The sequence below is a fragment of the Haemaphysalis longicornis genome, unplaced genomic scaffold, assembly GCF_048455015.1.
Source record: "Haemaphysalis longicornis isolate Haplotype H1 unplaced genomic scaffold, Haemaphysalis longicornis Haplotype H1 scaffold_8, whole genome shotgun sequence".
Lineage (NCBI taxonomy): Eukaryota > Metazoa > Arthropoda > Arachnida > Ixodida > Ixodidae > Haemaphysalis > Haemaphysalis longicornis.
The window spans coordinates 132,201,028-132,214,137 of record NW_027526445.1 but is presented as its reverse complement, the minus strand read 5'-3'; the positions used below and the strand labels follow the sequence as shown (position 1 = coordinate 132,214,137).

Genomic DNA, 13,110 nt, shown 5'->3' with positions numbered 1-13,110 from the left:
AGCACCGGAAGCACGGCAATTTATTCAGTGCCAGCAAGCTATATCGACAAGGTTACCCAAGCATATCAAGCCAGATGAAGACCTAGGCACACGGTGACACTAAAGTCGAATAAGATAGTAATTAGGATGCCAATCACATTCAAATTTCTAAATCGATTTGAAGGCAGTGCACCACTAATTGCTGGGCTCGAAGAAAACTAACAGGAAACCCAATGCACGTTATTGTGGCCACGACTTTACCATGCGCACAAAGAGGCTGCCATGTCATTCATCACGGTTAATCGAGGGGGTAATTTTCTGTATCCAACTTCCTTGAAACGAGGTTTCACTAAGTGTGGTCAAATGTCTATTCACATTCTCCAACTTCAAAACAATTTGAAAATTTTCAAAGTTTTCGAATAGTACTCCCACTCGATTGATACCATAATCTTAACTGAACATCACATTTGCCTCAGCACTTTCGTCTTAACGTCTTAGCCACTGAGACACTGCGGCAGGCCACAACACAATCGCAATGTTCACTCATTGGGAAAAGAAAAGAAATTTCGCACATAACCTGCACATACCAAACTTTCAAACCTTATTAGCCAACTACCCAATTTTTAAACCTTACAACACTAGTAGTGCTTCGTGCTTATTTTTCACCGTTCACCAGACAGACACACTAAACACACGAAAAGAGACAATGAGTGACTGTGTTCACCCGCCACCAACTGCCACTACTCATGTATGAAGGTGGTCATCTAATTTACAGCCATGAGCAAAAGTTTACGCACCACAGAAACGGCAATTTTAGGTTATTTCTAGGGGTGTGCGAATATCATTTTTTTAATTTCGAAGCGAATTCGAATAATAAAAACAAAGTTCGAATCGAATCGAATATTTTTCGAATATTTTTCGAATACGAATACTTATTGTTTTTTGTAAAATAAAAGTTTTCACTATCTAGAGGCAAAAACTGCAACTTTTTTGCACAAGAAATCACACAAAGTAAAAATTAGGAATTACACAATACCATTGCACTCAACAGGTTAAGGTCTGCACTCACTTAAATGTTAACATGAAGAAAGGTTAACTGCTCGACATGTTCGCGGGGAGCAGTGACAACCTCCTGCTTGTCACGACTTTACCAGATACCGAAAACAGCCGCTCACTTGAGACACTAGTAGCTGGCATGCCCGAGCCCGTGCACATTCCCGCGCGCTGATACAGTAAAATCTTGATGATACTAATCTCGCGGGACTGCGAAAAATATTCGTATCATCCGAAATTAAATTCGTATGAACCAACACAGACCAAAAAGTTTAGCGCTAAAAAAAGTTTTCGTTTATTTCTTTTCTTACTTTCGCGTGAAGAAATTCGTGATTTTTTCTGCTTTTTTAACCCCCGTGTCGCAAAGCAGTCCTTTCTGGAGCTTCGCTGCATCACTCCGGCTGCTTCTGGCAGTCGTCAGCCCTCTCGGTGCCCCCCACCCACTGGCAGGGTATATTCGTCGCACCAGGACCAACGACTTGGCCCCCATCCTTGGCCGGACAGTGCGCCATCAGAACTCCTTCGTTCCGCGCGTGGTGAGCTTGTGGCGCTCCCTCCCCAGTGCGCTCAGGAGCCAACCTGCCACTGACGCGGATGAAGTGAAAAGCCTCTGCTGCCAAGCAGTGCGCCACCTGAGAACGGTCCACTGAACGACTGAATCCACTCCCCTCTCTCCTTTCATCCTTTTCACCCCCCCTCCCCCTCCCTCCTTTTCTTGCGCTGTAAAAGTCGGTGTGCTGGGCCTTTCGGTATGGGCCTTTGGCCTTTCCAGCGCACCCCAGCCCTCCTGGGTTGAAATAAAGTATTGTTATTGTTATTGTAAAGCTTCGCGCTCATCTCCAGACTCGCTGTGCCCAAGCTCGCTACACGCCGCAACAGCCAAGCGTGAACAGCATGGTGCGTTTTTGCACGCGATTCGCTCGCCTCGGCTCTGCGAGCGCTGTATTTTCACGCCCGCATCGACGATTTCGCGCCCGCGGTAGCGCCTACCTCGGTCAGAAAATGACGCACAACGCGCGCGGCAGAATGGAGGAGCCTGACTACTTGCGATGAGATCGAGACAGCCGGCTTGGCTCCGCCGGAGATGGTTAGGCCTAGCACCCCGGCAAATATTTTATGGGCGCTTTCACTAGCGGCGCGGATGATGTTTTATAGTACCGCTTTCGCATGCAGTATCAGCTCCTTTACCGCACAAGCAACTTCGTGTCTCCCTTGAGCCGCATTTTAAAGAGCGGTTGGAAGCGGTCGCTCGAGCGCTTGCGCCACTTCGCGGCTGGAGCCGACGCCATGTTGACGCCGCCGGCCGCGCCGCGCGCAGCGTGGGTAACCTTAGCGTGGGGGTGGTTTCGCCGTTTCGCGGCGGTGTCAGCGCGCCTTGGGCGTGCGCAGAGCGTTTTCGCGAGCAGAAAACAACAGCCCAGCCGTTTCTGGAGAAAGAGTGACAAACAGGGGAGCGAGAGCCGTCACTTGCTCGTTCGGCAGTCGGGTGCCTCACCGGCTCGTTCGTATCTTCCGCCGGGCCGCGCAGGTCCGTTCGTAACAGCCGAAATTTTTCCCATTGCAAACAATGCAATTTCGCCGGAACTTTTCGGAAATTCGTATCATCCCGAAATTCGCACCCCCAGAATCGTATCATCGATAGTCCACTGTAACTACGAATAAACACCGATACAGTCTGCGAAAGCACGTGACACGCCCTGAATTTTTTTTTTTTTATAGTTTTGGGTGGTTCGAATATTTCGAACAATAAAAATGTCGTTCGAATCGAATCGAATACCAAAAAATTCGAATCGAATATTCGAAGTTTCGAATATTCGCACAGCCCTAGTTATTTCTCTTCCAATACCAGTCCACCAACTGGCGTGTGCAGGTGAGATGTCATATATTCACTAAAGTATTGCAAAATTACCGCACCTACTACCCAGGGCTGCCGCGCGGCAGAGAAATAACCCAAAATTGCTGCTTTCGCGGTCCGTAAACTTTTGCTCTTGACGGTACATATATTTTTCAATGTCGGCGCGTGGGCAGAGAACAGGCTTCAACCTTCAGATCCGTAATGGTTTTCAAAGACAGCCCCCCCTGTTCTACAGAAGCAGGAGCTCTCCAACAACGCACAACAACCACATGGTCCCACTCACCACTGTGATAAGGGGCCCCTTGCGTTTCTTGGCCAGCTCGCCAAAGCTGTAGGGCATGAAGCCGCGGTAGACGTGGCCCACTCGCGAGCAGGGCACCCAGTAGATCATGCCGCCACACTGCCAGATCTGCATGACAGGGTCAAGCCAAAAGAGCCGCTTTGCTAAGAAGTTCAAGGTCACAAAGTCACCACTACGACACCAATCTTGCAACAAGACAACAGAAACAAGGTAGCCCAAGCCCCGTGGGAGCTCATGCATTGCCCAACCTCGAGTACAGGCCGTTTTACACGTTTTTGTGAAACACTGCATCTGATGAACAAAATGGGGGAGAGGGGTAAACATGACGATGGCATAACACCACAGAAAACAGATTCCAAGTGCTGATACGTCATTAGGACATCACCCTTTTCAAACCACTGTGTTCTGTTGGGTTATGTTTGGTGAAGTTAGCAGCTTCAATTCAGTGATGCTCCTAAGTTTTAACATGCTTCCTTAACAGCCATTGGCAGCGATAGCACAAGGTCCACACATGAAATTTTCTTGCAACACGCTGGTCACTATTCTTTGTCGATCATCACCAGCATATCTCATTGCACAATCTCATTTTTCAGTTTTAGTTAATCTTTCCCTCTCTGCGATATCTCAGTGAAACCTGTTATTAGCAAGCAAAAAAACTTACTGAACAATTCTAATACAGCTAAAAACTAAAGCCTCGAAACTATCCTGAAAAGACAATGCGAAAGTGTAGAAGCAAGCTTCCTACACTCGCTACAAGTTGCTACAACAAAACGTCTAAGCTGTAGCCATGGGTGTTTTCCGTTTAATGTTAGACTCCGGGCGGTAGCCTTTCTGGTGCAGTTGGCATTCCTTGCCTCCTGCTAAGCCCCTGCTTTTGCTCTCACGCACCCAGTTCACTGCTACACATCAGTTATTTCATACCTGCAAAGTAAGAAGGGCTAGACTTGAGTAACAGTTCCAAGGGAAAACTGAATTATTGGCAATTCTTTTTAGGCATGAGCTGTTGTCACAAAAGATCTTAGCAAACAGGTATGTTACAGCATGACGATTAGAAGTACGAAAGCAATTCTTACATGAAATGAAGACTACCTCGAAACACGTGTGTATCTTTCCTGCAAAAATCTACAGGGAACAAATCTTACTAAATAGGTGCTTATAATTTGCATGCAGCCGTAATCCACACGAATCAGGGAGGGCAATTCTTAGTGGAAAGGCAAAAGTACTCGGTGCAAAGCAGTAGTATGCACCTTCATTGCTTGCAACTAAACGATTAACACAGAAATGCAAGCTGATGAGCTGAAAAAATAAAAGAAAGAAAGGAAGAGAACAAGCTACAGCCAATGCCACTAATTTGGGCACCTCCACGTAAGCAAGGGAAGCCTCATGAAGTTGTGTGAGGGAAACGAGCCCACCCCTCACCTTGAAGGAGAGCTCGAAGTTCTCGCCACCCCAGACAAGCAGGCCCGGGTCATAACCGCCGAGCTCGAGGAAGTACTTGCGATTCATGGCAAACAGGCCGCCAGCGTGCGTCGGTGACCTGCAGGAGTTCCATCACACACGCTTCAAGCTTTGGTACTGGGCAGCAAGCACTTCTTACTGCTGGCAGCACCAAAGCTTGACTTCAAAAACAGCATGGAGACGAGGACGTAAGAACAGGCACACACGAGCACTGTCAAGCGACCTGACGTTCGTCAGTGCTCTTGTAAGTCACTTCCTCCGTCCTCGTCTCTGCACTGTTTTTGATGAAGTCAAAATTCTGCTGGCAGCTTATTTTGAAATTTGTCGGTTTTGTTTTACAACCAAACACCATGCTTCACTCTCCCTCCCCCTTCTGCACTCGCCTGCTAGGAAGTCAAAACCCTAAACTTCTCGGTTGCTAACCAGCTAACGAGAAGTTTTGAAGTTTTTAGTCATAGGCTAAAGACTGGATGCGGGGTTCAAAGGATAGATACGGCAATGTGCAGTTCCCAGGCAAGGAACTGCGATGCAAGGTTACCTTCCTTCACACTTCGCATGCACTTTGCATGCACACACGGTGGAGATCACTACATTCCAGCGAAGCACCCTTTATAGCTAGCTTGCCTACACGAGCATTGTCACAGAATGCATGACCACCGAAACGTGACACTTTACGGCTAGCTTTCCTTTAAGGATGACGCCACAGGACGATGCAGCAGCGCACATGTGACAGAAACGCGTCTCAGCCATCCCTCCCCAGACAGGTTTACTTTAGCAGGGGCAGTGCACTTGCATGAAACTGCGCTGCGACCAGTGCCACCACCACTCGTGAATTCTCGTGGCGATTCAATGAATAAGGAGAGGTCTCTCTTGCTCTGCGGAGACGTACCAATGTCTGAACCGCAGTCCCTGAGTCACCAGTGTCCCGGCATTACTGGCGATTTGAGCCACCTTCATCTCTGCACAGCAGTCTAATGTCTTGTCTCATGTTATTGCTTGGCCCACAACTAGCCTGTGTGCAGTGTGTATTGACTGGACATGCAATAAACGTGGCCCGTGATAAACAAGTGCTAAATGTTACCACTCACTTGTAGGGCTCACTGTGGTACTTGCGGCGCTTGATCTCCTCGTCGGGGATCTCGATCTCCTTGTAGAGCATGCCCCACTCGAAGATGCCCCGGAAGTGCTGCCGCCCGTGGTACACGGGCCGGTACTCAAAGGTGTCCTTGTCGATGCCGTCGATCACCGGTACCGTCATCGCCCGCCTGCGCACATTCGTTGCGACCACCAGCAGTGAAACAACGGGGTTTATCATTCACTCTCACATTGCTACCTCAATCAAACCCATCCCAACAGAAAATCTTCTGACGGACGAGAACTCTGGATTGTTATCACAGATTCTAGTGAGGATGTAGTGATATGGAACTGTGTGAAACTTCCAGAAACAGGGCCTGTTTGTTGTCCCACCTAAAGTACCGTAAAACCTCGTTACAAGAGACGCTCAAGGGACCCCAGAGCAGGGGGCCATTCACGCACCGGTTTTTCAAGCATGGGGCCTTTGGGGAGTTTCAGAACTGCTTAATATTGAGCACAGAGCAAGAAGAATATAGGAGGGGCAACAATGCTTCCTACGGTGGTCAGATAATGTCACAAGCACTTGGCCTAGGTTAAGCTGGTGGCATCTGTGGTGGTAGAAGAAAGTGCACAGTCGCCGCGATCGGCATTTCGCTGCACAGCCCTGGAATGCACTACAACCACTATCATTTCATCCATCCTTTGCCATCACAGCTGCAAAGCTTTGCAGTGTGTGTTGGTTTGCATTGTGACATTATCTCGTCGCTCGCCCGTGCCTGCCACAGCGAGCCGTTTCGCCTCCTATATATCTTCTTTCTCTGTTATGTAACTCTGGTCAAGACGCGACGAGCGTGGCAGGCACAGGCTCGTTCTTGCCGGGCCTCCTTGGGTTCTTGAGTGGCCCACTCACGGGTTTGCCCGGATGGGCGCCAGCAGTGGGGGCAGCCAGTTGGGCCCCACTTCGCAGTGGGCGTCCAGGAAGAGCACCACGTCCCCGACAGACTGCTCCGCTCCGTAGCTCCGCGACCGGATCAGGCCCTCCCGCTGCTTGTTGCGGAGCAGGCGCACCAGGCCGTGGGGAAAGTTGCGCGCTATGTACGTCTCCAGCTCCCCCTTCAGGTTCTCTGCAGGAAGGGCAGGAGAGGGAAAGAAAGACGCGTCCCAATTCACACAGGTTCGTTGCCGTCTTCGCAGACAGCCCACCACGCTAAGCCCCGTGTCAATTCGAACAAAGCCGTCAACAAAGACTGCTTCGAGAAGACACCATCAAAGTCAGCAACCATGCAGGCTACCTTCCTGTCTAAACTGAGGAGGATGATGATGATGATTAAGGGCCTACCCTTCGAAACAGAGTGACGGCATGCGCCATCTCGCCTACGTTATGCATTTAATTTAGACTTAGCTGACCTACCATTCTTATTTCCCTTTAATTCTGCCCTGCCTGTATCTCTGGCTGCGATGACCCTTTATCGACTTCGTTCCTCCTCTTTTTCCACCAGTGCTCTAGTTGATGTTGAGTAATGTATCCACCCATTAATGCTGCCCTCAACTGCGAATCCCAGCGCCTCAGGAAGTAGCACCGTCCCCCCAATGAATGCTGGCTGGATCTTGTGGCATTTCATTACTACGCTTCTTTATTCCTGCCGCAACCCATACATGTCTCATCGTGGGGCGAATATTTAAGTTCGAGTTCTCAAGCAGGCAGCCCTGGCCTCAAAGAGCAACGCACTGTCTTTATTGTTGTCATAAAAGTTCCCTCTCCTGATATCATGTTTTCCTGCTTTATATAGGTTCCCAGTGATCCCTTTTTTTCCATCCTCTCCACCCACATGTGCGCCTCTGCTTCCTTCACTTTCTTTTTAACTGCCCCCGATTGGTTGGCCGCTACGGTCATGTTGTGTTTACTTGTCAGCTTTCACATCATCTTCTATTATTGGGTGTCTGCACTTCTAGGGTAAGAGTTCCTGTGCAGTCTGACAACCTGCTTCCTTTCATTAATTGTCTAAACCTTTCCTCAAACCGTATTGTACTTTGTGCTTCCCTCGCTTCAAATGATGCCCAGCCTACACCACCCTGTACAGCCTCATTCATAGTCTTACTGCGAGCTCCCAGTGCCAATCTGCCAACTGCCTTTTGGTTAACCTCTAGTTCCGACAGGATATCCGACTTCAAGCACAATACGGCATTACAGAACGTCAGCGCCGGCAACATTATTCCTTCCCAGATGCCTCGTACTACCTCGTACTTATTGTATCCCCACAGAGCTAGATGTTTCATTATTGCTGTGTTCCTTCTCCCTTTCAGTTTGAGGTGTTCTTCATAAGCATTCAGGTAGCTTTTTTGTTCACAAAGCCAGATCCCCAAGTATGTATACTAATTTACTAATGTTGTGGCTTCCTGCTGAATCCTTACTGGCGCTGTATTAGCTTCCTCGTTAAACACCATGACTCCTGATCTCTGTGTGTTAAAATGTAGGCCTAGTGACAGCACTAAAAAGTGACACCAGAACCTCCTTTTTGCATATTAGTGTTGCTACAAACTAACTTGTTCTGTTGTGGAGATATTGCTGAAAGTGGTGAAAGTTCTATTGTTTAATTTTCAAATCGCGTGATGTTTATATATGGTAATATTTTTCACAAAACGTGTGGCTTGCGTTTATCAACATGCCTTCTGCGAGGTTTTCGTCTGCGCTGGTGGCCACTGCGCCGTTCCAATTGCTCTTCCTTAAGACGTCTAATAAACTGCTTCATATGATGTCTACCAAGCGGTCTGCGAATCGGAACGCAGCCATGGGGTGATTAGTCGACTGAGCCTCTTTAGCGATGCACAAGTCCTGCGTGAAAGGCAATTCTTGGATAGGAGGGGTCACAAAAACACGCAGTGATTGAGAAGAAGTGTCCCTGCCTAAGGTACACCAAACGGCTTCAAATTTCAGTGTGCCCCATTGCTGCGTCTGTTGTTGTTTTTTTTAGGGGGGGGGGGGGGGGGGGGGGTGCAAGCAGTAAAAGGGACCACTTGTCCACACACTGTAGCGGCTGCAGGTGCGAGCCAGTAGTATTTTGGGAGATGAGGGTTGTGGGTACAGGCTGCGACCAGACAGCATACCAAATCATGGCGGCGCATCATATCAAAAAGGAAGGTGATGATTGTGTCAGCGGCGCATCGCTACGTTTGCACAGAAATGAACCGGCATTTCTGGATCTATTTTACTCAGAATGTGATTGTAGGCTGTTCGATATACATCCGATCGTCTTCCACAAAACAGACACGGTTGCAAGTGAGCGTCCATCTCGTATATTCTTCGTCTGTCCTGTGTTTATCTTCTGCACTCTTCTTTAAATAATATCCAATTTTGTCAAGCTAAACACACCCTGAGGTTTCGTGATGGTATCAGCCGCTTATGCTAATCTAACTTGCTTAACACTCGAAACAGAAGACTTGCAGATCCACTGTATGCACTTTTACGTCCTACACAAGGCACATCTTTAGTTTAATATCCAAACAATAAAAGCAAAATGAAAAAACCAAACAAAGGAAGGGGAACACAAACTGCAATAAATATAAACCCCTTCTGGAAACAAAAACATGTCTCTCTCCCCTCCCCTTTTAAAATATGAGCCCGTCAGCAGCCTGCAAAATCGCTCATATTTCTATTTTTCCCTTTCTTTGTCACCTCCCAGTTCAAACCTCACCTTCATTAAGCTTCCATACAAACAAACACCAAGGCAAAAAGCAAGCTGATATATGTATGGACGGGACAATGTGCCTAGTTTGTAAGTGCACCCCAGAGAGCGACAGCAGCCCTTTTTGAATAAGCTGATGCTAGTCCTTCGACAGCAATACTAGATTATATAGAGACAGCTGGAGCTGTCGTAGTGAACGCTCCCCCAAATGATTTATGACATCGCATAACTTCTAAGCATATGCGCCACACCTGTAAAAGGCTTCTTCAAAAGAAAAACTGCATATGGGATTGGGAGCACACAAAAAATGCAGTTCGCATTAACCTTGACATGATGTTATTCTGTGTCAACTATCTCATGATTGATGCAAGGTCAAATTTGTCTTTCTGGACGTTATCACCTTCAATGAGCACTGGCTTGAAAATTGACTCATAGTTCACAAGCGAACAGCTAACAGTAGGATTTACAATTAACAGAATACAGACATTCGCATACAGCACATTATCTGTACCACAGGTCATTTCTGCAGTTTCAGCTGCTTCCAGACCATGCCACCCTAAACCAGAGATGACTAAACTCAGCGAATGAGCAGACAGAATTCATTAGAATGCAAGACACCAGGATGTGAAGTGGTCTGTGTATTGTTGCCTGGGGAGTGTCGCAGGTTAATTATGACGTGCTTTTTTTTATTTCTGATTTTTCTGGGCTCCACAATTTTCAAAATCAGTGTTTTATCACGAATCAGGAAAAATTGTACAAGCACATGCCTTGCAGCTTTCCTTGTTCTTGTCTTAGACGGCAAACTCGTATTGGGGCCCCTGGAGAACTTTTTGAATGTGTGCGATTGTAATTGCAGTACATTTACTGGCTTTGTAAATGCACAACAAAGCCAGTATTTAATTCGTACAACTGCAAACTACCCAGTACTGTTTTGGGGGAGCGATACAATGTCGAAAACCCGGAATGGGCATGTCCAGGCATGACAGGGAATGTGCACATTCAGGTATGTGACTGAATGGGCCAAGTGAACCAAGTCAGAAGCTGTTGCAGTTGTCCCTTGATGCAGTGTAGCTCAAACCATGCCCGAGACGCAGCAGAGCGGGCCATATGCTCACCCTTGTCGGAGAAGTCGTCGACAAGCACTACCTCCTTGAGGAACTGGCGTGGTGACCGGTTGATGACACTGTGCACAGTCCTCATGAGGACCGACAGACCCTCGTTGTGGAACACCACCACCACACTGGTCGTCGGAAGGTCCTCAGGGTAGTCCCAGTACTTGCACCTGCGTCATCAGAGACGTTCCACCTCTTAGGCCCCCCCCGCAATGCAGTCAAGGCTGCATCGAGTAAGCTGTAGCAAACAGCGTCTTTTGTTTTGTTCTTTGAATATCAAGAGCAACTATTCTCAGGTATGGCCCTTGAACAGGCTTCCTAGAACCCATGCAAGAACTACTTGCCTGGGCGTAACAACCCTTCCCATAATTCTCCCTCCCCCCTATTTTTTGCTTTTTTGTGAGGAAAAAAAAAATGCCTCTGCCCAAATATTTACTTGAGGTTTTCCATGCCATTTAAAGACGCCACTCCTGCTCATGAGGGTGATTTTACCAAGACTTGAAGACATAGTTGCAATGAAGATGACACGAACAAGGATGTTCACAGTACACAAATGCTAACTACCTATACACTGACATCGGTTCTGCTTTAGTCCATGGTCAGTTGTGGTGGCAACGTGCCTCAATGGAAGGCAGATCGCTGTAGATGCCATACACACCCGAAGTAAACAGCAAATCTTTACCATATCTGTGCTTTCCCAAAAGATCAGCAATATGTGGAACTTTCATAGAATGTCCATCCTAGTTATTGTCACCTAGTCTAGATTACTCTAGGTAACAGGTCACTCCAGAAGTTCCTGGTAGCTTTTCTTTTTTTTTTTTTTCATTTCAAAGAGCTCAGAACTAACAGCTTGCCTCAAAACAACAAAAATGAAACCAAGATGCCACAGTTGTTAAGGTTGGCTTCTGGCCCGACAACAGGAAACAGGAAAAATAGGCATTTTCTTGCCCATGGTGCAACATGTGCCCAACATTCATCTGGCCAGCGATGACACAAATTTCTACCACCAGATCACGCACTGTGCTCAGATGTGTACTTAGGGTAAATAGGAATGTAAAGAGCAGCTACCTTAATGTATACTGAATATGCAATCAAGAGATGCGCAAATAAGCCATTCCCTTAGCGTTTTTCCACGCTATACACTTGCAGAGGCTATCACTAAAACTATCAGCGAATTATTTCCCTACTGCCACATGCTGAACAAAGCCCCTTAGAAATGACTCCAATTTTCACGTACACTAACGAACGCCGTCATTTTCCCTTATATCTTACATCACCCATGTACAGCCCGGTTGGCAAAGTAAAACTTTTTGGTGTGGGCTAGACAGCTGATTCATGAATTTCTTTCGAAGTGGTAAAACAACCTGAAAAAAAATGACAAATTAATTTCAGGACCTATGAGCAACCATACAACGGCAAATTCCAAAAATGAGAAGGAGATAGAGGACAAAGCAGCACTTTGGCTGTGTCCGCTTACTTGTCCCATTTCCTTGCTTCGAACATGTACATGGAGAAATGAAACGCGAACACGAAAATATGAACCAGAACACACAAATAGCGCGATTTCTTTCCATGCAAGTCAAATTGACGCGTGGCTTAGTTGCAAAAACAAAGTTGGGAAATGTGGCTTTTTAAATGTACCGATAGCATGCCATTATTTGACTTTCACCCCCACGAACAGTCTTTTTCAATTTTGCATGTTCAGGTTAATATTTTCATGTTCGCATTTAATTTGTCCGTGACTGTATGTATACCAAACAGCCGTCTTGTTCACTCTGCGCAACAATGTGGGGCCTAAGCAACTAGCGCCTTAGCTCTAAGCCCTACAAAAGCAAATTTGTCAACTTAAGTAAGATGAAATGCACATATTAGGCACCCTGAATGAAATACGAACACTATGCAAATCCATTTGAATCAAATGGTACGAATGAAATGGAAAAAAAAAAGCTCCTGCTACTCTTCGTTGCTGTCTTGCTGACACTAAACCTAAACTGTTTCCTTTTTGATAGGCTAGTCAAAGCAGCCTTTTTTGCTGATCTTTGCCATTCAGTGAAGCATGTGGGAAAAGAGAGATGCTTTTCACACAAAATGTTTCAAAAGAGCCAGGGCGCACATACCCCCGACCAGTGACACAGCCTCGATACTAAACAAAGCCTGTTCTCACATGCCACGTTTGCAACATCACACTTCCCGCGTCTGTGTGCTGAAAAACTGCAGCACAAAAGGAGGAGGAAGTAATTTAACACTAGAAAGTTTTTCCGCAGCAATTGTATTTACAAGGCCACCCCCTCACGCAGATCCTACAACTCTACCTGCCCTGTGTAGTCTCCTGCCTTCTCCATCGCAGCTGAACTTTTTGCAGTGGAGAGGGATGAGGTCGGGTGAAAGTATCTGCATCACTTCCCCTCCACCGCAATAAGCGAGCACTGCTCTTCGACTGCTAAATTCACACACACATAAACTTAACTCGGGGTTTATAAACAGAGGAGCGAGTTTCACATCCATCTCTGTCTCTCACGGCCGCCTTTTATGCAACACATCATGTGCCCGTGGGCAGTGATTTGCATTAGCAGCTGGGAAACCTCGAGCATGGAA

General features: G+C 47.0%; 2 protein-coding genes across 5 annotated transcripts in view; both read right to left on the bottom strand.

The window, feature by feature from the left end:
- Positions 1-13,110, bottom strand: part of LOC144149390 (endoribonuclease Dicer-S-like) — a 438,166-nt gene that overhangs the window by 126,729 nt on the left and 298,327 nt on the right. The gene's annotated exons all lie outside the window — the stretch shown is intronic.
- The window catches only part of LOC144148839 (N-acetylgalactosaminyltransferase 7-like), a 40,371-nt gene that overhangs the window by 25,199 nt on the left and 2,062 nt on the right, over positions 1-13,110 (bottom strand). For all 4 annotated transcript variants that reach the window (XM_077680354.1, XM_077680356.1, XM_077680358.1 and 1 more), the window contains 5 exons: positions 10,519-10,685; positions 6,631-6,844; positions 5,735-5,911; positions 4,608-4,725; positions 3,171-3,296 (listed from right to left, as the gene is read on the bottom strand). In XM_077680354.1, the coding sequence (XP_077536480.1) occupies positions 3,171-3,296; positions 4,608-4,725; positions 5,735-5,911; positions 6,631-6,844; positions 10,519-10,685 (802 nt within the window). The remainder of the gene's footprint in view (positions 1-3,170; positions 3,297-4,607; positions 4,726-5,734; positions 5,912-6,630; positions 6,845-10,518; positions 10,686-13,110) is intronic.